The 26,410-nt window shown below is 42.8% G+C and overlaps 1 protein-coding gene across 5 annotated transcripts in view; it reads right to left on the bottom strand.

Annotated features, from left to right (window-relative positions):
• The window catches only part of RPTOR (regulatory associated protein of MTOR complex 1), a 346,540-nt gene that overhangs the window by 126,049 nt on the left and 194,081 nt on the right, over nt 1-26,410 (bottom strand). For all 5 annotated transcript variants that reach the window (XM_082861744.1, XM_082861740.1, XM_082861741.1 and 2 more), the window contains one exon: nt 3,379-3,438. In XM_082861744.1, coding sequence (XP_082717870.1) covers nt 3,379-3,438 — 60 coding nt within the window. The remainder of the gene's footprint in view (nt 1-3,378; nt 3,439-26,410) is intronic.

The raw sequence follows: 26,410 nt of genomic DNA, 5'->3' as shown, positions 1-26,410 counted from the left end.
ACATCTTCTCATGTGCTTATTGGCCAACCTTAAATCCTCTTTGGTAAAGTGTCTCTCGTCCATTTTAAAATTTGTTTTTTTTTTGTTGTTTTTTTTCCCCTTAACTTTGAGTTTTGAGATATCTTCATATATTCTGGATACAGGTCCTTTGTCAGGTATGTGATTTGCAAATATTTTCCCCAAGTTTGTAGCTTATCTTTTCTCTCTCTTAGCAGTGTCTTACAGAGTAAACAGTTTAAATTTTGATGAAGTCCAATTTGCCAATTCTTTTCTTTTGTGGATCAGGCTTAGGGTGTCAAGTTGCTGTGCACACTGTAAGTCTGAGAAAGTGACAGGATAGGAGCTGGCTGTCTAGACACCAAAGTCTGGAAAAGGGAGGGCCTGTGTATGGGAAAGACCACAGAGAGACGTCCAGAGACCTGGCCGCCAGGCGGGCCTGACACCGCCAGGCGGGAAATGTCACCGAGGAAGATGAACCAAACCAAAGCCAGGTTCCTCTTCAGTAATATCAGGGGGTTTAACTAAATAACCTAAAAAAATATATTTTTAAGTTATGTGATTTTTAACAGCTCTTTTTAGTCTGGAGAACTCGGAACACGTGACACTGTTTGTCTGGGCCCACCTGCACCATACGAGCACAGCACAGTCAGGGACGGTCACAACCATGCTGAGTGACCAGGAGGGTACACCACCCAGCATGTGAGACAGGGTCTGGGCTGCGTTCATGCTTCAAGCCGCCCCACCCAGTGGGAGAGGGAGACAACCCAGCCCTGCTCACAAAATATTTAAACAGAACAAGAACCGTCTGAACTGGTCACCAGACGTCACCTCGCTAGGAAAGAATGTAACTTTATTGAAGTTTTAATGGATAACGGTTTATTTGAGAATTACATGTCTATGGAGATCTGTGGTACAGGTAACAGAGGCTCTGTCACTCAGAAATGGAGAGAAGTAAAGACCCACAGACACAGCACAGCAGTGCTGGTAAACGAACTCTGACGGGATGGCTTCCAAACTCTGAAATCTCATCAGGGAATTGAACCAAACAGGCCGGATAACCAGGCAGATCTAGCATTTTCTTATTTTCTAACTTCTCTCCGTGTGATGTCTCTCAATGGTTGCCTTGTTTGTCCAGCACTTGTAAATGGTTTTCTTGGTTTCAGCCCACCTTGGAGGTGAAGCTGGCTTAGAACGGGGAGGAGCAGCTCCCCTGAGCGGCAGGGTGTTGAGCCTTCTGTCTCTAGAAGAGAGCTGTGTGAGCGTGACCAGGACAAGGCAATCGTGGAGCCCAGTTAAAAAAGCACTCAGCGCCTGGCCACCTGGCCCTCTGCTTCCCGACTGCAGTGACCCTTGGTGCACCGGGCTGCCCAGCACAGACAGGACTGGGGACACGAGGCTGCAACACGTTCTCCCCACCACCTGACACCAGATTGCACCAGCACTCGGATTTGGAGAAAACCAGCAGCTGCACATGCCCAGAGCAGCACAGTTTCGAATAGGAGCAAGAGTCACCGGTGTGCCTTACACTACATATGGGGGTTGGGTGGGGGCACATGGAGAGCCAGACCTCCGCCCTCCCTGACCCTTGCGAATGTGACACACTGAAGTCTACGGTCCCTGCTCTGACCGAGCTAGCACAACCAGCTCACCGAACACAGCTCCGCTGCTGGTCCCAATCCCGACCTCAAGTTCCTGCTGCTTCCCACCCAGCCTGCAGTGCCAATCTATCAGCGCATCCTCTGGCCCTGCCTCAGTCAGCACTGCCTTTCCAGCAATGGCTTCAAAGTCTCCCCAACTGTGGGTCAGTGGTAACCAAGACCCAGATGTGGGCTGGTCAATGGTAACCAAGAATCAGCTGTGGGCTGGGCAGTGGTAACCAAGACCCACTCTGAGCAGAGGGGACCACCAGGTCTTCCCATTTGTCCTGCTGGCACTGATCAATGTTACACTAATTCTTTCTTGTCACAATATCCCATTTTGCTTGCGGACAAAAGCATCTTGAAGCAAACAGATGCAGTGACCAGTCACATGATTTCCTTAAACGTTTATCCAAAATTTAATGGAAGAAATTATACTTGAACCGTTTGCAGGTATCCTAATTGTATTTTGTTGATTCTTTCTTTTAAATTTATTTGTACCTATGTTTTCCATGTCTATATTCTTATAAAAAAAAATTAAACAAGATGGAAAAAAATCAGTCCCTAACACTGCTCCTCCCTGCTTCTTGCTCCAAATTCCACTTTCCTACCCAGAGTGAAGTGTAACTATTTCATTTCATGCCTTGTTGATAGGTACACACACACACACACACACACACACACACACACACACAGTTATGCACGGTTTCAAACATGTGCTCGGCAGCCCACCATGGGTGTTGGTCTTTAACAACATGTCCTACAGGCCACTCCCTGTCAGTTCAAGGGTAGCCACCACATTCTCTGTATTTGCCCGTGAGAATGCACATGACTGAGTGAACTGTGCCCTTACAGTGGGTGTTCAGGCATAATATTTTTGTGTATTTCCCCTGACACACAGGCAAGTTGTTTTCCAGGAGAGAAAACTAGAAGATTTGCTTTTCCTACCTAATGTAATTAAAATCAGGCTTTAGCTGTTTTAGCACAAGATTTTGTATATCAAGACTTTGGAAACAATTTGCATGTTAATTCTAGAAGAAACGGGGTTTGGAACAGAAGCATCAGGAACTACCTAGGTGAATCAGGATGAATGAAATGAACACGCAAACAAATAAAAAATGCAGGTCAAGTTTAGAGCTGTGAGATGGTGTACTGACCCAAAGAGGCTCATGACAGGGGCAGACAAGCCAGCCCTGTGACCTGGGAGGACAAGGAGAGGCCGAGCAACCGCAGCACATCATGAAGGACCCCTCCTGCAGGGACCACTGCATCTGCCCTGAGATAGAATGTAAAATTGGGGGTGGGGGGATGGAAGGTTGCAGAACGTGAAAGGGAACATTGAAGAACATCGGGAAGATGCTAAGCTGTGATCTGACGTTTGCAGCTGGGGAGCAGAGTGATGATCTCTATGTGCAGAGTGATGGATCTGCATGGCAGTGACCTGTATGTGAAGTGATTGGTCTGTATGTGTAACGATATGTTTTTACTTTGGCTCAGTGTTGGAAGTATTTTTAAATGTTCAAAAGGATTCAGCTTTTATTCTTTTCATTTTAATATGGCCCCAAATTTAGCTGTGTTCTATGTAACAATCACAAACATGGCCTTAATCAGAGAACAAAAGAACACACCCACATGAAAGGGAAACAACCTGTGCGGACAGGAAGTACTTCTGAGAACCAAGAGTGAAAAAAGGAGACTCCCCTCACACCAGAAGCCACAATAGTTTAAAAATCTGACTTACTTTTCTATCAAATCCAGTGTGACTCCAGGCACCAGACTAACGCATTTCTGCATGCAAAACCTGCAGAGAAAGAAAAAAAAGTGAATCACAGCAATAGGATATTTAACAAGAGAGTGCAACAGTCCCACAGAAAAAGCAAAGAGAGAAAGGTGAGGGTGGGGATTGCCACGGTGAAAAAGTAAACCCTGTTTTTCTTAATTCTGTCAGCTTTTAGGTTTATGAAGAAAATCTCCCTGCAGCCTCTCAAAGGGGCAGGAACACCGAGCTGCAACCGCAGGTCTTCAGTGGAAGGAGAGAAACAAGTCTGCGGGATGGCGGGGCAGAGCCCCCACTGGGGCAGGGGCTGGGGGCATGTGCGCACAAGATTCCACAGGACAGGAAGGTTCCACCTAGATGATGAACAGGCTCCACTTTTCTATTTTTCCTTCTTAGGCAAGTAAGCTGGGGAGAGTGATGGAAGAATCAGCGAACCACCCCCAGGCACACAAAAGAAATTCGTGAGAGAAGACAAAAGTGAATTCAGTTATATCATTTTAATTATCATAAAATCATAGGAGTCAGAGCTGCGAGACTTAATCTTCACTGCAGAGCCATCCTGGAGAGCTAGGGTGGGACTGTCCAGGCTTCACCTAATTTGTACGCACCAACAAGAGGTCTCGGACCATCTCTTTCTTCCTGTCAGGGCTATTGCCACGCAGCAGGACAGAATCAATGGTAGCATGGAGTGAAGAGGCAACTTAGTATCAGTCGCAGGAGAAGTGTAAAACATTTAATTCATCGGCTTTAAAAATTAAGAACAAATAATGCCCTCCATAAAAACAGCATCAGGCACACAGCAAATACACCCACAAAATGCATTTTAGTATCACTAGTGGATGTGAGAAGTGGAGGAAGGTCAGAGAATACCAGTGGGCTCAAGGGAGGGGACAAGTACAAGGAACCGGCCACATTCAGGACACACGGAGTGAGATGTGTACGGTGGGTGGGTGGAGGTGGGGGAGAAAGACAAGGAGACAGAGAGAGACCCAGAGGCTGGAAGACGACAGACAAGGTCGTGAAGACGGCGTCTGGTGGGCCACTGGCTCCCAACACGTAGCCCTCCAGCGGGGGGAGCGTGGGGGGAGAGGAAGAGGGGACTGTGTGCACCCTGCCCCGCCAGGCTCATGGCCTCGGGGAGCACCGCCTCGCTCAGCCAGCAGAGGAAGTTGTCTTCCTGGCTGTGGCTGCGCCGGTCGGTGCTCTCTATTCACGGAGCAGAAGAAACATAAATGAGGGCTGTGTTTGCCCTACACAGACAGAGGCCCTCTCCCACCGGCACAAACGGCTGGGCTGACCAGCTGCTCCACCGGGCCAGTCAGTTCCTCCACACAAATCCTTCTGTTTACTCCTCTGGCAGAGAACTCGGCCCGTCCGCTCCCGCGCATCACCGCAACCGCCGAACCAGCCCACATGCAGCTCTGACAGCGGCTCCATGTGAATCAGGATCTCTCCGTGGATAGAAACGGTCTACAGGAAACACATTCTCCAGTCCAATTCTGAGGCCTATGCAAACAGGGCTGCTCTGTCATCTTTCTCTCTGTAACGCACTTACTGATTGGACCTCTGCCTTCCCATAATGATAGTCTGTGCCAGACTAATCCTTTTGTCAATAACAACAATAAGCTCTGGACAAAATATAAAAAACAACCACTTGAAAGCACCAAAGAGCAAACAAATACAGGCAGAAAGGGAAGCCATGACCCTTAAAAGAAGAATAACAAGGTCTGCCTTAACCAGCTTTTCCCAGGCGTGCTCCCCAATTCACACAGCACCGGGGACAATGCTCAACGGAAAGGAGATCAGAACCCCAGGCTGCCAGGAGTTTCAGGGGAAGTCTTAGAAAGGAGGAGTCAAACTCTGCGAGCAAGCTTTCCTAGGACCCTGGGCTGAGCCCGGCACTGCACAGGCATGGGCCCAGACCCCGAGGAGCCCCGGGGACACCAGAGCTGAAGTGCTGAACACAATGGGCAGAGGTTTCCACAGTTGCTCACTAGCAGACATGCATGCAGATGGGGACAGCCAGTGCCACGTTAGGGGGCTATCAACACCTGGGGCTTTCCACTGACACCCTGTGGGGTGGTGCCTCAGTTACAGTCATGGTCCAGGATTCAGAGCCTCACCCCAGAACTAGGAGCAAAATCAAACGAGGCCAGTCCTACGGCTAAGAGACCTCAATCAATTAAACCATCTACAAGAACAGAGCTAAATACTCCTCAGAGGAAGATAACAGAATCCAGACTTTCTCAGTGTCTCATCCACAATGGAGAGTATTCTACCTAAAATCAAGAGAAAAATTGTTAATAAAACCAGATTCATTGCTGGCCACATTTTGGAATTAGACTTTAAAATTATAAAAATAATTATTAACTGGGAAATAAGTATTATGATAAATCTGCTGAAAATACAAAGTTCCATTAAGTAGGAAATTAAAAATAGGGCCATGATGCAACTTTAAAATATCTATGATATGGTTATATGCATTAAGAGCAGCATGGATAAACCAGTGACTGACAAGCCACAAATTGTACATCAGCCAATATTTATTCCTTCGCACCAGGCAAAATCAGAGGCAATAAAAATGGCTTGACAATCCCACAAAATTGGATATTAGTAATTATGACAATAAACACAACAGCTGGCAGTCGGTTAGTGCTTACTCTTGGTGCTAGAGCTCTCATCAACAGGCTCTGGCCACTTTTGAATCTTCTTTGTCCAACTTGCCCTTTCCGAACTTCGAGTGAACAGTTAGTTACACAGCACCAGACCACTGCTTACTGCCTGCCTGCTGACCCTCCAGGCCAGGGTTTCTCAGCTGTGCACTAAGGACTCTTAGGGCCAGATCATTCTTTGCTGTAAGGGCAGCATCCTAGCCTCGACCCACAGGATGCCAGCAGCACCACACCCCAGTTGTGACAACCAAACATGTCTCCTGACACTGCCTAATGTCCCTGGGGGGCAGAGTCACCCCACTGAGGCCACAGCCCTAGGCCAGGCCCCAGTGTCTCTCACATTTTCCAGAACAGTCTCTGCTTCCACTCTTGCCTGTGCTTCCTATTCCTCTCCCAGGAATTCTCTACCCAGCAGGCAAAGCAACCCTTTTAAGAGGAAATGCTGTGATAAGTCATTTCATCTTGACCCTCCAGAGGCTTCCTGCCATGAAGGATGAAATGCAGGGTGCTTGCCTAGCCTCCCAAGGCCCTGCCCCGGGCTTCCAGTCACTGCTCTAACTTCACTTCCTCACTCTCATTCTGCTTACCCAGCTCCATTCACCCTGACACACTTCCTGCTCCTTCAACACGCCAGGTACAGCCCCACCTCAGGGCCTTTGCGCTTGCTGTTCCCTCAGCCTGCAACACTCTTGCCCCAGATAACTGGAAGGTTTACTCCTTTTATTTGGACTTCTTCTACCTTCCCTGACCAGCCTAAGGAAAACAACACCTTCATTCTCTACCTGCATACCCTGCTTTTTAAAAATAACATTTCTTGCTACCTTATTATATATTTGTTATTGCTTGTCTTTATCATAGAAGATAAGCTCAATGAGTACAAGGACTTCTCTTATTTTGTTCATCAGTGTGCCCCCAGTACTTAGAAGGGTGCCTTAATATATAGTTTTGATAATCCATAAATATGTCAACAAGTGAATACGGTATAAGATTAATTTCTAATATTTCACATATATCTTTTTTTTCCTGTTGCTCTTGAAAGTGAGTGGCTTCAAGATTTTTATGCAGAACAAATTAATTAACGTTAAAAAAACTCAACTGTGTAACCTTGTACACTATCATATAACTGTTGGATGCTATTGTTTCTGAGAATGGAAATACATTAATTTTTTTTTCTAATTAGAAAACTCCCCACATATTTACCATAAAAAATTAAAAGTACAGAAAATTACAAGTAAAAATTACCCCCAAACCTAAGATAACCATTAACATTTTCACATTTACCTCTTAGAGAAAATTGAATCATGCTGATTTATTTTGTTCTAGGAGTCACAGTCACTGGAACATCCCAAACAATACAGATGTGTGTAATGGAAAATTAAGAGTCTGTCCTGCTGCCCCATTCCACTGCTGACCACTGCTGACTGCTCCTCTGCATCCAGAATGTGCCCAGCACACGTGCACAACCAATATCTACCCTTGGGTTTTGTTCAGGTTTTTTTCTCACCACAAGAGAATTTGCCATACACACCACAGCTGTGGTTTTTTTTTTTTTAAACATTTGTTTTCCAGCATTTTCCAACATTCAACAAAGTTGAAAGAATTTTAGAGTAAGTTCCTGCATCCCACCACCTAGGTTCCACCATCAGAATTTGATTGCATTTGCTTTATCACATCTCTGCCTCTCCGTCCATTAATCCATCTCATTTTTGGTGCGACAGAGGATATGGTACACTTGCCTTTAAATTCTTCAGCACACATACTGAGATCTCAGTATCTGTTTATTGTTTTTGTCTTTTGATGTAAGATTACATGCAATGAAGTACACACATCTTAATTGTTCGTTCACCAGGTTCTGACAATTGCACATGCCCGTGTACCCAAGCTCCTACAGGGACCACTACCAACATCCCAGGGAGTTTTCTCTCACCCTTTCTCGGCCAATTCCTACTTCTTCCCATTGCGCCCAGAGGCAAAAACACTGCTCTGATTTTTCTACTTATTTTCGTTCCTCTGTTCTAGAGTTTCACATACATGGACTCATCAAGTATGTACTTTTGTATAAGGCCTCTTCCAGTCAGCATAATGTTTTGGATGTTTATCCATGTTTTTGTTTGTATCATGAATTTATTCTGTTTTGTTGCTGACTGGTATTCCATTATATGAAAAGACTGTAGTTTATACATTCTGTTCTGTAACTTGCCCTTGTGTATCATGGACAATATAAAAGCTGATGCATAGAACATTACCTTTTTCATGAACATAAGTATGCTGTCCTCAGGATGCATTCGTAGCAATGGAACTGCCTGACGAATGGGTACACATATTGAATGACCACTCATCTGATGCTCTCCAGAGGGAAGTGCCATTTACTGTCTCATCAAGGCTGAATATACCCACTTTTTAACTTCTGGAAAATACTGGGTTTATCAAAATAAAAGAAAAACAAACCCTCTGTTCTACTGATAGGTGAGAAATGACACATCATTGGAATTTCTTTGATTATTATTGAGGTTAAATGCCAGCTAATAATTTTTCCAGTTCTTTGTATTTTTCTTTTGCTTGTTTCCTGTTTATGCCCTTCTTGTCTTATTGAGTTTAAAAGTGCTTTATACATTAACGGAACCAACAGTGGTTTTGTTATATATTACACAATTTTTCTCAATTTATAATTTTAAGTTTTGTTTTTTGTTTTCTTTGCCATACAAAACTTAAAATTGGTGTTTAATAAAATCTATCACTTCCTTTATAGCTCTTTAAGTCTCCTGACAGTTTTTCCAGTACTTTTGTGAGTTTTCTTTTTTACATTTAAATCCTCGGTATATTTGGAGTTTATGTTTTCAGGTAAGAGGTAAGGATTAAAAAAATTCAAATGGTTAGCCATGTGCCCCATACAGTATTGAGTAATTCATTCTTTTTCCAAATGATAAATTCTTATACAGCAGATTCTGTTTCTGGAACGCTCTACTCTGTTCCATGGCCTCAAATGTCTGCTCTTACTCCACCTGAAACTTCAAAATGCATTTTAATAACAAGTAGGACAAATTTTCTTTCACACATTTTTTCAAAAAATTCTCATGGGACTTCTCAAACATTTATCCTTCTACTTGACCTTTAAAATTACTTTATCAATATGTGACAAATTTATGGTTTAATTTAAGGAGAATTTATATCCTTAATCTTCTGGCTCTCACCATGTAATAATAATGTGGTCAATCCCTCCATTTATTCAAATATCCTTTCGTATCAATCAGTAAAGTTTTATGGAATTTTCTATACATACATCCAATACACTCTTAGCTTGTTTATGTGTTTTGTTTTTTTTTGGCTGTGTTGGGTCTTTGTTGCTGCACGCGGGCTTTTTTCTGGTTGTGGTGCTTTTTTCGTTGTGGTGCGTGGGCTTTTTTCGTTGTGGTGCGTGGGCTTCTCATTGTGGTGGCTTCTCTTGTTGTGGAGCACAGGCTCTATGTGCATGGGCTTCAGTAGTTGTGGCACACGGGCTCAGTAGTTGTGGCTCGCAGGCTCTAGAGCGCAGGCTCAGTAGTTGTGGCGCACGGGCTTCCTTGCTCCACGGCATGTGGGATCTTCCCAGATTAGGGCTCGAACCCATGTCTCCTACACTGGCAGGCAGATTCTTAACCACTTTGCCACCAGGGAAGCCCCTTGTTTACGTTTTGTCATTGTTACTGCTGCTACTGTGAATCAGATTTACTTTCCTTCCCAACATTTCCTTACTGGCTATTTTTAATATATAAAAAGGGTAACAATTTAAAGGAAATTATTGTGAAGTATACCATATACTTATGGAATACTACTTATGTATATAAGATACAGATGTGAGTTTAAGGAACAATAAAGTAAATATAAGCACCACACAGATTAAGAAATAGCACATTACAAAATCTAAAAGGCCCCATGTGTCCCTGCCATGGTGTCTGCTCCTGCTCCCTCCCCAGAGGTAGCCTGTACTTTTAGGGTATTGATTTGAGTCGCTTAGCATCAGTGCATGATGATAGCTGCTAGTTTAGAAGGTTTCTCTTATGTAAAGGAAGTATTCTTCTATTTTTATTATAAGGTTTTATTAAAATTCATTTTTAATTTTATCAAATAACTATTCTTTTCTCACCTATTAAGATGATGCATTATATTAATAGGCAGCCTAACAGAAAGTCATCAAAACAGTCCTGGAACGAATCTCACTTGGCCAAAGTTTATTCTTCTCTTACTATACGGCAGGATTCTAAATGCTAATATTTCATTTTGAACTCATCTGCAGTGTGTGTCTGTGTATGCATATGTGTGTGCCTCTGTGTTTATGCGTATGTGTCTGTGTATGTGTATACACACTGCATTCGTCAGGCTTGGTACCTCAGTCATGGTAACTTTATGAAGAGAATGAGAAAGCTTATATCAATACTTGTTGAAATATGGCTTATGCTTACATACTATTCTATTACCATTTGTTTTATTCCATATTTCAAGGATAATCATCTATATGTTGAATCTTCATTGTTTTATTTTTCTTGTTTCTCATTAGTTTTTACTGCTTTCTGTTTCCTGTACTCCTGACCAATTTTAAGGTCACAAACTTCAGAATTAAATTTGATTTCTTAAACTTTCTCTTTGCTAGTTCTCTTTTCATCTTGATGTACTGTTTTGTCAATCTCAATATTTATTCATTTTTTTTCAGAGACCATTTTTCTGTAATTTCATTGAGGATACAAAGCATATGCTGTCTCCTTTCTGGAGCCCCTTGTAACCACACCTGAGTTTATGCTGATGAGGTGACTCAGGGTGGGGGCTGGTCACCAGACAGACCAACACTGGATAACAGCAGGGAACTTTCAGCCCCATGCTGACCTCCAGCCTCTGACCTCAGGAGGGAAGGGGGCTGGAGACTGAGCTCTAAAAAGAATCTTGAACAAAGAGATTCGGAGAGCTCCCGAATTGAGCTCCAGGTTGGCACTTTGTGGAGGGGGTGTGCCCTCCACTCTCTCCCACATGCAGGTGACCCTCCTCTCCAGTGAGAAAGAGGGGCTTCCCCAGTAGTCTTGCTCTCAGCACTCCCTGTGCAGGTCTAGTCTGCACCTGGGTCAGAGCTGGGAGACACAGGGCAGGAAAAGACACGCAGAACTGATCCCCACTATGAGTGTTATTCACGGTTTGATTTCAGTCCCCAAGGTGGCACTCACTTTCTGGAGTCCTCGGGGTAGCTGCGTTCTGAGCAGAGGCTGTACTGAGTGTGGCTGAGTCCTTCTTATGGGCCGACACTGGGGTCTCCACAGATGGAGTTGCCACGGAAGCTTCACAGATCAGACTATTTTAACCAAGTCCTTCTGAACATGAAGCGCACTGCCAGAGATGTCAGGCTTTTAAAGGAATTTTGGGAAACAGCTCAAAGTGGCAATACACTGTTAAAATAAGACAAGCAAATTCTGTGACATTTCATTTAATGTAGCAGGTTAAAAAACAAAGAAACCCACATGAAACAGTGTGCCAATCATCTGGTATTTGTAACTAAATTAAAAAGCATGCCATGTGTATTATTAGGGAAAAAAAAGTAGAAGAAGAGACTTTTGTAATTTACAATCTTTAAATAGCTACCACTTTTAAATGCACAGAACGGCTCACTCTCCTCAGGAGCTTCTAGACCAGTAACCAGTACAAGACACAAATGAGGTTCAGGAGCCAGCTGTCTCAGTTGCCCTCTAATGCTTCAGAGGCAAGCATCTGAATGATGGTCAGAATGAGCCTATCCTGTCTGTCTTGTTCCCAGGGCCAGAGCCTGGAAGACGTCCCAGGGGTCCCTTAAGTACCTGCCCAGTGAAAGCAGAAAGAACTTTCAAGGGAACAGTGCTAACTCTGCAAGGGTGCTGTCATTTTGGTTCACAAGAGGTTAAAAGGTCAAAACAATTGTCATAAGGAAAATGTCTTTTAGAAAACGCATATTTAAGTATTGGAGGGTAAATATCATAATTTCTGTAATTTACTAAAAATAGCCATAAGAAGAAAATGATAGAGCAAGTAACAAATGTAAGATTTGGGTCATGAGTACAAGGGGGTTTGTTTTATTATTCTCTTGACTGTTTTGTTAGAATGGCTGAAAACTGTCCTGCAATGAAAAGTAAACAGAGAGAAAGAGAGGTCAAAGCAGATGTTCCTACATTGATGAGTCAACGTCAGGAAAACACTCCAGGGAAAGATCTAATTTCTCAAAACCTGAGCAGTTTGTTTCTGTTTTTGAAGAATGTCAAGATGTAAAGAGGGGCTCCCAGCCCCTCCCAGCCCAGCTCATCTCCATGGTCATTAAGAGTCGGTCCTGACAGCAAAGCCCCTGTACTGATCTGCAAAAGCAGAAAACCTCTCTCCTAAAAGTGCAGCTCTCTTCCACAGAGGTGACACTCACGACCCCCAACCACAGGAGAGATGCAGAACACACAACAAGCTTCCATGGAGTTCTTCCAAACTTTCCGGACCCTGTTTCCATGGAATTCACCTGATAAAGAAGTTAGAATCCAGCTTGTCCAGGACAGCCTCCTCAGTCTGATTCAAATCTTAAGGTGTAATTTTACCTGATAAACTGAAAACAAGGACTGTGTTTACACTGCCTACTGACAAAGCTGAGGAGTGAACACATACAAACCTGCCTGGAGGGAGTCAGCAGTCAGGAAGGGGCGGCCAGAGAAAACAAGAATTTCACACGGAACACACAGAACCCCAATCCTCTCACCCAGGGAACCTCCCTGTGAGCCCTGCTGCACAGTTCTGATTTAGTAGGCGTCTTCAAGCGCTGGCAGTGCTGAGGAATGGTTGAGAGGTGGTGGCGGAGGCTGCTGTCCCCTGGGAACCGAAGTTCTCTAGTTTAAAGGGAAAACAGCGCCAAATGGCTGAAGGGAGTGTTTCCCAGTAAACACACCTGTTTACTCACTCTCACACACAGCAGCTGGGCCCTCATCTGTCCTTGTCTAGGATATAGGATGGCCTCATGGCAGACCCAGAAAGTTAAATTTATGTAAAAATTAAGTGATTCTTTTAAACTAAAGAGCCGAACACCACTTAAATTACAATCTTCCACCGTATTTATTCTTACTATATTTTTCTTGCTGCCTGATGTGCCCTTTCTGTATTAAGAAGCTACGTCCTTGACCCCCAATCTTTCCTCTACATCCAAAAGTTCACTCTGGGGGTCAATTCATGCCTGTGTGCACAAGGATGGAGGAAATACAGGTGAACCGAGGCCACCCCTGCCCCAGTGAATGAGGAGGGAAGGTGCTGCAGCACCAAATTCCATACCACTTACCATTCAAGTGACAACTTCAAAAGAGCTGACCCTATTTAAAAACATAAGCCCATGATACGCTGAGAGCAGCAGTGCTCGTGAGCTACACAGCGACCTGCGTGGATCATTTTAGAATCAGTCAGTCCCTATTACAGGGGACTGAAGCTGATGTCACTGCAGAACTCAGAAGTCCTGGCGCGTCTGGTGGCCCCAAGCCAAGCCCTGATTCTTCTCCAGATACAAGTGAGAGAAGAAATCGGCTGGAAGGAATTTTAAGCAGGATGGGAAACCAAGATGAGCTGTGCAGTGTCACGCTCCTTCCATGATCAAAAGATACAAATAAACCCCTCCAGCGAGTTACAGACACTTTACTGGAATAACGCAGATGTTCATTTCTCTTCTTTCCTATGTAACCAGTAGACTTCTCCCTGCAAGGAGACTCCTGAGAGCCGGAGGTTGGCTTAGAAATTCAGTCAGCAGTTAATTCAGTGTTGTGCACGCCTGGTCAGTTCAGACTCGGTCACCAGGCTCCCATCGCGTGTGAGGCCACACTCCAACCCCGGAGAGAAGGGGAGCTTCTCAGCTGCAGCTCACCTCCCGCCTGCCAATAGCACGGCAAAACCCATGCTTTAAAACAGCCACAAGGGGCTTCCCTGGTGGTGCAGTGGTTGAGAGTCCGCCTGCCAACGCAAGGGACACGGGTTTGTGCCCCGGTCCGGGAAGATCCCACATGCCGCGGAGCGGCTGGGCCCGTGAGCCATGGCCGCTGAGCCTGTGCTCCTTAACGGGAGAGGCCACAACAGTGAGAGGCCCGCGTAACGCAAAAAAAAAAGCAGCCACAAGAAGGAGTCTCTGTAATAAGCCCCAGGTGTTTTAAACGTGGGAAGTTCTTCCCGTTAAAAAAATTCGCATTCTCTGACTCAGTTTCCAGGTTGAACTCCTAAATGACTCCTGGGAAGAAGAACACAACATGGAAAAGAGGCAATGGGTTTGGCGTTTTAGGGCAGAAGCTGTGAGCCGAGCTATGACTCCACCATCTGCTGGTCCTCCCGGCAGCATCTCCAGGGATTCCAGGAAGATTAAGATAGGGACAATGTCATTTATGAAGTACCTTCTGTGTTCAGACAGCTTCTTCGTTTGCTATTATTATTTCTAATTCAGGGGAGAGAGCTGAGGTTCAGAAGGTTCTGAAACTACCCAGCCAGTTACGTGGCCAAGCATGAGAGCGCACCTCTGCAGCCACGTGCCACAACATTCACACGGGGGCTAAGGCCACCGGACCCAAACTCAAAAATGATGTACCACTGTGCTCCTCTAGACAATTCAATGCATCGTCTCAAACTCAAGCAGTGAAAGCAGGAAGAAAAGAGGGAACAAGTAGTAAGATGAAGGCCTATAAAGAGAGACTCCTCCAGCTGTGCGGGGGAGGCCACAGGTGGAGTGGGAGCCACCAAGCAGGGTGAGTGGTCCAGCCATTGGCTCAGGAGAGAACTGACAGAAGTAGCTGCACATCCCTGTCTAACAGGTAAAATAGAGGCAACAGAGAAGTAGCTTAAACAGCAAACAAATGAGAAATGTGCATATCTCAGGTCCAGGTTTGGTCCAACCTGTGCTCATTAACAAAGGCCAACAGCCTTGCAGGAATACTATAGTCAAGTCTCTCCTTCCTGCCTGGACCACGGCTGGCATGCCAGCCGCCCAAGTCTAGTCTTGGGCTGCAGTCTATGCAGTTGTCTTCCTCGGGATTTAAATCTTCCTGCTTTTTAGGTCTCATATTTAAGGTTGGACTGACTTTGTACCCCCCACCCCCATCCTCTCCTGTTCCTTCTAACACCTAAGCTCTCCCTACATGCTTTTCTGCACTCATGTCTCCACTTATACTGAAGGAAAAGAAAACACCCAAATATGTTTCTGAACATTAATAACACCGACATGATTCTAATTCTTGTAAGACATTTGTCAATTAAGTACCCCGATAAGTACCAGATATTCCAGCTGCTTTATGAACCGTGAGTCTGTGCCCATTAACTTAGAGGCAGGTGGACACGATGATAACATTGCTGGTCTGAGGACCGTGCGGGGAACAAGCAGAGGCACCAGGCCAAAGCAAGTTTCCTCTGCAGACCAGAGCCTGGCAACGCCAGGTCAGGTGCAGGGAAGGAAGCCCAGACATTTCATTGGCTTCTCCGTGCTCTCATGGTATTGAATCTACCAGAAAAACAGTTCCCAGGGGGCGGGGGTGAGGAGGAGCTCTGCTGAGAAACTGAGCCAATTCCTGGTATTCTGGCAGCAAATGAGCGAATTCAGGTTGATTTTCCAATTATCTTTTAAATGTAAATTGTGTTCCTTACAACGTCTGATACACAATCTGTCCTTGGACTCCCAAGCCAGGCAGGAAGCTTGGAAATCACACCACGAGGGTGTTCACTGAGTCATGCTTGCTGACTTTACCTGCTTGTACTCCTGGACTCTGGTTTAGGTGTCAGGTCAGTGACCTTGGGACATTACCCTCCACTGAGATTCTTCCAAACCTGCCCTCACGGCTTCAAGAAGCAGATGAACCCCTCTGCTAGGAAAGGAGCAGCCTCAGCCTGCCTCAATTGCTTCCTCTCTAAAAGATACCTATATTCCAGTCTACAAATGTTTGCCTATTAAAAACAAGAACACTAAAAAAGCAACTAACTTAAAGCCAACAACCTCTTTCCTTAAGTCGTCCATTTTCCCCTCAAAAGAGCAACTGATCCTCTGCCCCTTTACCCCTCACTTCCTTAACATAGTTTATGCCTGTGTTGCCTCCCCTTTCTCAGGGTAGCCCTGTGCCTTCTGGCTGCCACTCCAGTGGCTCTAGAACTGCCCGAGGTGACTGAGGACTTCCTAACTGTCAACTTCAAGGCCTCTCCCAATCCTCAACCCTGAAGGGTCCTCAGAGGGATGTGGGGGTCTGGCTGCCCTCTCCACTCTGCCCCTCCGATCACTCCCTCCGGCCAACTTCCTTCCTACATTAGGACTCGCAGAACCTGGTGCTGTGTTCTTGGCCCTCCTCTCGACTTACATTCTCTATGAGTAACCTCAACTGCATCCAAACCATGGTGATGGACCCCAGTGAAACAACTCCCCTGGGACGAGCTTTCCTCTCATCTCACGCACCTGTTCAAGCCTCACGTGCTGTGCTCAAAACAAAGTGACAACAACCACAGACCCTCCACCAGACAGCAAAGAACCCGCCCGCCCCACCCGACAGAGTCCAGCTCCCGCCTCTTCCTTCCCTCCAGGCCCTCAGATCTCCTCCACCTGGAAAGCAACCTCTCCATTCCAGTCCCATTTGTTTACCTCCGTCTTTCTTTTTGGTTTTGGTTTTTTTTTTTTTTTTTTTTTTTTTTTTAGTAGGAGGGGGTTATCAGAAGGCCCTGAAACACCTTTATGAGTCACATCCACAAATCCTGCTGCCCTCCACTGGGGCGGTGGGTGGGGCTGGGGAGAGGCCAGCTGGGAGCACCCAGGTGTCCTGAGCTTGCCCACGCCCACCAGAGGGCCACTGCTATGGCCGCCTCCAGGTCTCGCCCACCTGGGGAAGCTGCCCTGTCGGGTGTGGGTCTGCGTCTCCGTGTGCCCATTTCCAGCAGCACCCGAGTCACTCTATTACTAATCCACGTACACGTCTCCCGAATCAGCCATCACACTCCTGGAGGGGAGAGATCAACCCATCTCACTGGCTCTGGAGACGGGACCCCAGACCCAGCACCATACCCCTGGAACAAGGTCCTACGGAACAGCCCACCTTCAAGCTGCACATCCACGGCTCCACCCTCTTCCCACTTCATGGTCACCTGCCCCCCCTCAGTCCTCAGGGCCCCTGCCACACTGGACGCTCTGCCATCGCCCAGACGTGGCCCGGCGGTGACTGTGCTCAGGTGCCTCTTCCTCCTCACTTGAGCCAGACTTTACTCGTCACAGGAGGTCAGGACCAATGACCCCCCCAGAAATGCTGGCTGCCTCCACGGCGAGCAGAGGAATGTCCTCATCCTCTTCTCCAACCCCAAGAGCAGCATGGATAAAAAGTGTCTGTTTAGCAGACTTTGTCTCACAGAGCTTTATAATTTTAGTACTTATAATAAGGCTGACTGAACAGAACAGAACACATGTTCAAAAGAAGTTATTTCACAAGTCCATTCAATCTCAGGATAAGCAAACAAGCTGTTCTGATGACCATGGTGACAATAGTTAACACTAGAACGAGGTTTAACGCCCAGTCTCAGTGCCTTAACATGGCCTCTGCATCCAGCTTAAACGCTCAGAATAAAGTGTGTAAAATAAAGAAGTAAAAAAAACAAAGAAGAGGCTGACATCTCGTGGCTTAATTTACACTATTTTAGACACTGATGGGGTCACTATGCTACCATCTGCATGGGTTTTACGTGGTCACACTGTTCTGGTATTCAAAACGTGATGTTGTTTAAGAGGGACCGTCAATTCCATCATTCCAGCAAAGTAAAAAGAGAATGAAATTGGTTCATGCAATACACCGCCTAGTTCAGCACCAATCAAAGGATTGCTTTTTTATGTCCATAAGGGTCATGAAAGTGTGCTGTCAAGTATGCAGCTGTATACATTAACAGTCTCTGAAGCAATGTGATTTACTGTTACTGATTTTGCATCCTTAGGCACACAAATCAGATTAGAAGTCAAAGTACCGTTAAAATGCCCAGAAGTTTAAGGAGAAGATACAAATAAGCAAATAAATAGTTATCAGGTAATCATTTTATAAAAAGTGATATAATCAGTTGCTCTGCACGTATGATTTCAAACAGGGATTAAAACTAATTTGGAACATAGTGATGATGGTATCAAAGCAGCAGAGGACAAACGACTTTGCTTCCACTGGCCGACGATCATGAGGAGGACCGGGAGGAAGGGAGGGAGGCCGGCTGGCAGGGGCAGAACACTATTTTATAAGCATCACTTCACCCAAAGTTGACTTCCTGTAACTATATTAATAACTCGGTGGCTGTAAGAGTCCCACTGTGAGCTGAACTGCATATAATCTTTATTCTCTTCTGAACACTCCTGTTATGTTAAAAGAATATTCTGTTCACGCTTGCTCCCCTCGAGTCTTCCACACACATTACACACTGATTCGTTCAAACTCTCACCAAAGACTCTTGGACTCACTGAACTGCCTAGTGAGATCCGTCTGAGATAATACATTCCACGTACTCTTGTTAGGTAAACACTGGAGGAGAAAGGAGAATGTGAGCCAACAGCAAATTACTAGAAGATAAATAAACCCAAACGTGAACAATAATAAAAAGGTAAGCTGCCCTTTAAAAACAAATTCACTTAATACTTTTTCTCAGGGAAATAAGATGATTCTCAAAAGGCCCTATGTGCCTAAAATTTGGTCAAATTGGTCAATATTTAGACAGTAACTCTGTAAACATTATATTTCTTAGCTTTTTACCATTATTGATCACACTGAGCCTTGGGACAACACTGACACCTGATATTTAAAAGAAATAAAAGGAGACATGATTTTAAAATCCTGGTATCTTGCAAAGGGTGGTCTGTCTAGTCCGTTTCATATATGTGACTTTCTAAGATGTTAGGTGTCCAGAAGGCTGCTCACAGTCCCGAGTTAGTGGAACACATCATCATCGTGTATGAGCCTTCTCTTTTGTTTTGCCGTTTTCTTCCCTACATCCCCAGCCTGTCTCAATACCCCATAGGCACTCACATCTATTTAATGTATGCCCTTCCATATTTCAAGTATATGTGCAAACTTGTTTATACTATATTTTTTGCATTTAATTTACAAAACAGTATCATTTTTTCACCCAATATTATGCATTTTAAAACATTTAAATCAACTTTAATGAGGTACAATTTGCATACGATAAAATGCACCCATTTCAGATTATAATTTGAAGTATTTGACAAATGTGTTATGTCTGTGCAACCAACCACCACAATTCCCACACAGGACATTTCCACCCCCCAGAAGCGCTGTCCGTCTCATCCCTGTATCTGGCTCCAGCAAGCCCAGATCTGCTTTCTCTTGTTGTAGTTCACTCTGAGAACTTTACAAAATGATAAACTATGTACTCTTTTGTGCTTATCTTCTTTTCAAGCAGTGACTCATTCATGTTATATTGATAGCTTGTTCCTTTTTATTGGTAAGCAGTAACAGACTAAGTGTATGTCCCAAAATTTGGTCCATTCACCCATGGACGAACATCTCTCTGGACTGTTTCCAGGTTTTGGACACCATGAACACAGCTATGACCATTCATTGCACATTTTAGTGTGGACACATGTTTTCATTCCTCCTTGGTAAATACATAGAATAGGTGAGTTGTATGCTATGAGTATATTTAAAGTTATTAAAAATGGCTAAACTGTTTTCTAAAGTGGCTGTACTATTTTCATCCTCACAGCAATGTATGAGCGTTCCAGTTACTCCACATTCTGGCCAACACATGAGCACCTTTTGTGGGTCTGTCGGTTCTTCCTCTCTCTTTTTGTCAAGTGTCTATTCCAATCATTTGGCCATTTATTTAAAATTTGGGTTGTCTTCTTATGATCGAGTTTTTACAGTTCTTTATATATTCTAGATACAGTTCTTTATATATTCTCAGATACATGTATTGTAAATCTTTTCAACTAGTTTGTGGCTTGTCTTTTTATTTTCTTAACAGTGTCTATCAAAGAACAGATGTCTTTATTTTGATGAACCTCAATATATCAATTTTTAATGATTTATGCTATTTGTGTTACATGTAAGAAATCATGAACATTTTCTCCTATGTTTTCATCTATAAGTTTTATAGTTTTTTTATATATAGAAGATCAGAAATTAATTTTTCTGCTTTGTGTAAAATAAGGGCTGGGGTTTTGATTTTATTTTTGTTTTTCCCGAATGGATAGCCAGTTGTTCCAGCACCATTTGTTGAAAAGACAGTCCCTTCTCCACTGAATTATCTGGTACCTCTGTCCAAAATCAATTGATCATATATGTGGGGGTCTAATTCTGCTCCATACTCCATACTCTGTTCCATTAATCTACATGGCTATCCTTATACCAATACCACAGTCTTGATTACTGTAGCTTTACATTAAATTTTTTTTTCCAAAATTTTAATAGCCACTTCAAGTTCCCGTTTCATGAGTTGTTTGTTCACACACATTTCTTTCTTTTTTTTTTAACATCTTTATTGGAGTGTAATTGCTTTACATTGTTGTGTTAGTTGCTGCTGTATAACAAAGTGAATCAGCTATATGTATACATTAAATCTTGAAATGAACCACACGCCTGTTTCCCAAAATTGTTTTGGCTAGACTCTTCGCATTTCTATATAAACTTTAAAATCAACATCAATTTCCAAAAAAAAAAAAAGGTGTAATTTTGACTGGGATATTGCACTGCATCTATAGATCAACCTGGGTAGAATAAAAGTTTTAAAATATTGAATCTTCTACTCCATAAGCACAGTATAATTCTCCATTTATTTAGGTCTTTCTCTCTGCAATGTTTCATAGTTTTTGAGCACAGATCTTGCATATATTTTGTTACATTCACTCCCAAGTACTCCAGAATTTTGATGCCATAGCTAATAGTATATATTTTTAAAAATTTTCAATTTCCAACTATTAGTTTTTACTTTATAGAAATGTAGCTGATTTGGGGGTATTGATCTTATATCTTGGAGCCTTGCTAAAATGCATTAGTTCCAGTGACTTTTTCGTAGACTTCTCATGATTTTCTACGTAGATAATCATGTTGTCTGTGAAAAGATTTTTACTTCTTTGCCAGTCTGCATGCCATTTTATTCTTTTCTAGCTTATTGCACTGACTATGACTTCCAGTACAACGTCGAAAGGAACGGTGAGAGTAAACATCTTTGCCTTGTTTCCAGTCTTCTGGGGAAAGTGTCTTTCATCATTTCAACTACAATGTTAGCTGTAAGTTTTTCTTAGACGCCTTTTATGAGCTTGAGAATGTTCTCTTCTATTTGCAGTTTGCTGAATCAGTTTGTCATAAAACCGTGCTGAATTTTGTCATATTCTTTTTATGCATCTATTAAAATAATCATATAGGTTTTCCCCTTTATTCTGCTAATGTAATGAATTACACTAATTGATTTTCATGTTAAGCCTTGCATTTCTGAGATAAGCCTTACTTGATCATAATACTTTATCTCCTCTCTATATGGTTGGGCTTCATTTGCTAATATTTTGTTAAGAATTTTTATACCTGTTGGAACTTCCCTGGTGGTCCAGTGGTTAAGACTCTGTGCTTCCACTGCAGGTGGAGAAGGTTTGACCCCTGGGCGGGGAGCTAACATCCTGCATGTCGTGCGGCAAGGCCAAAAATTTTTTAAAAATTGTCTTAAACAAATAAAATAAAGAAAAACAAAGAATTTTTATACCGGTGTTCATGAGAGATCTTGACCTGTAGCTTTTTCCCCCCCCTTGCAGAGTCTTTGTCTGACTTTGATTTTTAAGATAAAGTCAGCCTATTAAAATGGGATGGGAAATGTTTCCCTTCCTGTATTTTCTGAAAGAGTTTGTATAAGTGTTGGTATTATTTCTTTCTTAAATGTTGCTAGAATTCATTAGCAAAGATATCTGGGCTTGCAGTTCTCTTTCTGAGGTTTTTAACTAGGGAATTCAGTTTCTTTATGAGATATAAACTATCCATATTTTCTTTTTCTTTTTGTGTCAGGTTTAGTATTCTGTGTTTTTCACGAAATTCATCCAGTTCACCTAAGACATAGAATTTATTGGCACCAAGTCCTTCATACTTAAAAGGATTCCATTACTATCCTTTTAATGTCTGTTGGATCTGTGGTGATGCTCCCTCATTTCTGAAATAGGGGATTTATATCTTCTTTCTGTTTTTCTTGACCATTCTAGTTAGAGTTTAAAAATTTTATTGAACTTTTCAAAAACTTTCATCTATTTTCATGGGTTTTGTATATTTCTCTAGTACATTTTCTATTTCGTTTATTTTTGCTGTTTTCTTATTCCTTTCTTCTACATACTTAGGGTTTGATGTGCTTCTCTTTTTCTGGTCTTATGGAGAAAGCTTAGACCATAAATTTTAGACTTTCCTAATTAAAATCTATAAACACCATTACAATTTTGAGATTATTTTTGGTATGTGTAAACCGAGTTCAGTAATTTTACCTCTTACAAACATGATATTTTACCCATGATCCCTAGTGATAAACCCTGAGTCAGTTATTTCACAAACAGTGCAATGAGAAAGGTTATAGCACACACCTTGACGTGGGCTTTTCTAAGCATTTCTATGTACACTAAGAAAGAAAAAGTGCTTCCAACTAAACAGGCACATTATTTTTCAAAAGATGGTACTGGATCTCAGATATGTTCAGATGTGAAAATGTACATCCTAGAATCAATGAAATATGAAAGATGATCCATAATGCACAGAGATAATTACAAATATTGTATCTTGTCTTACTGATGACCAGGACTTCTAATACTAAAGTAGTGCCAGAAAGAACCCTTGCTTTACTCCCAATGTCAAAGGGAGGGCATCTCAAGTCTCTCCACTAAGCATATTGCTGAAAAGCCCTGTACAGCCTTTACCAAGTTAAGTAAATGCCCATGACTCCACTTAAATATGCTGGATTAAACATGCACATGGATCTCAACTCCCTCCAAAGAGGAAGAAAAAGAGTAAGATACGGACAAAGAGTACCAGGGAGAAAATACAGCAAATGGGAGAAGCCAATCATCACACAGACAGTCTCAAGTGTCAGCGCTGGGGTCAGGACAGGGTTTGAATCCTGGCTCTACCAGTCACGACCATGCAGCCTCAATCCCCTCCTCCTGAAAGCAGGGCTGAAGGCAGGCCATGCCACACAGGCTTCCTGCAGTGGCTGAATGGGTTAATTCATGTAATGGCACAGCATAATGCTCAACAAGATCGAGCTACTTTTATTACCATAATTTAAAATTTCAACCAATTAAGAGTTGGGCAAGTTGTGGTGACTAAGCAGAGAGAGAATGGAAGCCTTAAACCTCAAAGGGGTAAAGCCAAAAAGAAGTAAGCACCCTCATAATGCAGAATCTCAGAAAGAATGAATACTGAGGTACTGGACTCACTTGAAGGAGGAGCTAAGGATGAGAGTGCTGGTCCAGAATTTATATAAAGAGTGATAGAGCCCTAGGGCTGCTCCTCATTGCTGGGAGAATTCTGGAGAAACTACCCAGAGGTACTCTGGATGTGGAGACACTATGAACAGCTCAGGACTGCCTTCATCTTCAGGACTACCTTTCTTCATATTCCTTTTTGTTTACTGCATTTCCCCCCGGGCTCCTTAAGGTGAACATTTGAGTTTCCTTTTATTTTTTAATCTTCGTTTTCTGCTTTAGCTACATCCCACAGACATGAAAAGTTGTGCTCTCACTGTTACTCAGCTTTGAGTATTTCATAATTTTTTAAAAGTATTTCCTCTTTAAGGACTTTATTTTTTAAGAGTAAGATTTTTAGTTTTCAGGCATTTTAAAAGCTAACCTTTCATTATTGAGCTCCAACTCTATTGTATGGTGGTCTGAGAATAGAGTTTATATGGTATCAATTCTTTGGGATTATTAAAGCTTCCTTTGGAACCTGGTACACAGGTTTTTTGTTTGTTTGTTTGTTTGTTAGCTGTGAATGGTTCACCTATGCTCAAAAGTAATGTGTATTCTGTGCTTGTTGGGTACATGGTCCTATATGCCTATATTAGACCTAGCTAATTAGTCCTGCTATTAAAATCTAAACTATTTTTCTTACTTTTTATGTACTTGGTCTCAGTACCTATGTTCCTGGTGTATCCGTTTCTACCCAGAGTCCTTTTGGTTCCCATCTTACATATTTCAAGGCCATATTGTTTGATGCATAGAGAGCCATGATCAGTGTATCTTCTTGATCGTCTGCTCTTTTTACCACAATAAAAGTTTTCTTTGTCCTTTCAATATTTTTTAATCTCAGATTTTTCTTTGATGCATATTAAAATTGTCACTCCAGCTTTCTTTTGGTTTCCATATTTCTCCTCTTTCATCCTTTGATTTTCAACCTTTCAAATATTTTGTTTTAAACATGTATCCTGTGATACATGCTATATCATGATGATTTTTATCCAACATGAGAATCACTGTCCTTTGAGTGGTAAATTCAACTCACTAACAATTAAATAATCACTTACATTTCAAAATTTATTTCAGCCATCTTATTTCACATTTTCTATTTACCATGCTTTTCTTGTTTCTTTTTCTACCTTCTTTTGGAGAGAAGAAATCCTCTCTCCTCCTGTGAACATAATATATTCTATTTTCATTCTTTTGGTGGTTACCTCTAACATAGTGAGGCCTAAACCTAGACTTATTTTTCATGATCAATATCTCAGATATTCAAACTTTAATTCTATCTTTCTGGTCTCTCATTCTTTCCATCTCTACTTCTTTGGTGGGAATTAATCAACCCAGCCTTCCAGCTCTCTAATTTGCCGTTTGGTTATACCCATAACGTTGCCTTTCAATCCACCTCCTAAATTCTTTACTTCGTCAATTGTATTTTTCATGATCCATACCTCCAACTAATCTTTCTTATTTCTTCTTCCTATTTCCAATATTCTCTCTTATCACTTTGGGTATGTTTATCCTCACTCTGAATTATTTTTCTGTAGTGTAGTGCTTCTGATTTTTACAGGTGTAGCTTTTTCTACAAAGGAGAGGTGGTACACCTTCTTTCTTTCCTTCTTTCCCTCCTTCCCTCCTTCCTTCCTTCCTTCCCTCCCTCCCTCCCTCCCTCCTTCCTTCATTCATTCCAAGCCCCAGATACAGCAAGGCAAGCTGCACTGTCCAGGGCAATGATGGAAAGAGTGATGTGCACACCAGAGGGCCCACCCTCGGCCTTCCCTCAGCTGCACCTTCTGGTCCTCACCTGTTCCACTCCCCACCCCAACAGTCTCAACCATCCCCAAGGGCTCCACACCGTTTCTGACTTGTTGAGTGGACTCACTGTAGGACCCATCAATCTTACTCCCCTGTGGCAGCCCGAGGACTGGGCTCAGGGGAGGGAGTCAGCAGCCTGTGCCATTCTGTCTGGTTCAGTTCATTTCTTAGCAGCATAAATCAGGTTTCCGCATGTCAACTTTTTTTTAAAGGAGCTCTATTATAATACATTATGATATTTATCTCAATTGCGTGTATGTCAGAGACAGGAACACTGAGAGTACATTGTCTAGTTTGGGGAGAAAAAATAGTTTCCTCAGAGTGGGCACATGACAAATTACATAACCTGAAAGACTGGAAATTACCCTGAAACTGTCCTGGGGTTTACGGAGCAGGACCAGATAACAGTTATGACCACATTGTGAGGGCCTCCAGATAAGAAAACCGTTTAAATAAATCTCAAATTAAGTTTACTACCACCAAGGTTTATGACGCAAAGTGTGACATTACTACAAAGTAAACTGGTAAGACAATTTCATTCACTAATGTGTCTAGATCTCCTGCCTTCAAACATAAGATACTTCATTTTAATTCAGTTTTTACAAGAAACTGAAAAAGATCACAAACAGAAAGCACTGATTAAATGCATAGGCAGAAAGTTTGCTCTCTAGCAGAGAAGTTGTATTTTAGAAAACTGTACAGAGAATAAATGGTTAACCCCAGTAACAAACACCAGCAGGAATTTATGTTTCCAAAAGTAATTCTGACTGATTCTTGGTTGAGTCTTCAAGACAAAACACAAAGCAAATGCCAGAAGTGTCACAAAATGCAAAGCAAGCATCTGCAGTGAGACAAGCAGGACACAGCGCGGGGCCCAGCCGGATGGACGATGCAGGGTCTCACAGTGCAGCTGCAGGGCGGGGTGTCTCTGCAGCTGCCTCTCTATCTGGGCAAAGATGAAGACAAGGCTTTCCGTGCTGGCAAATTTTCGGTAATACTATGCCATTAACATTTAAACTCCTTGAGATTACTCAATTTAATTGAAATGAAGGAAACATGTTTCTTGACCTCTATTCAATCCAAAATG

The sequence above is a fragment of the Leucopleurus acutus genome (genome assembly GCF_964270905.1).
Source record: "Leucopleurus acutus genome assembly, chromosome: 19".
Lineage (NCBI taxonomy): Eukaryota > Metazoa > Chordata > Mammalia > Artiodactyla > Delphinidae > Leucopleurus > Leucopleurus acutus.
The sequence above is the reverse complement of the archived record's forward strand: the minus strand, read 5'-3'. Positions and strand labels throughout refer to the sequence as shown.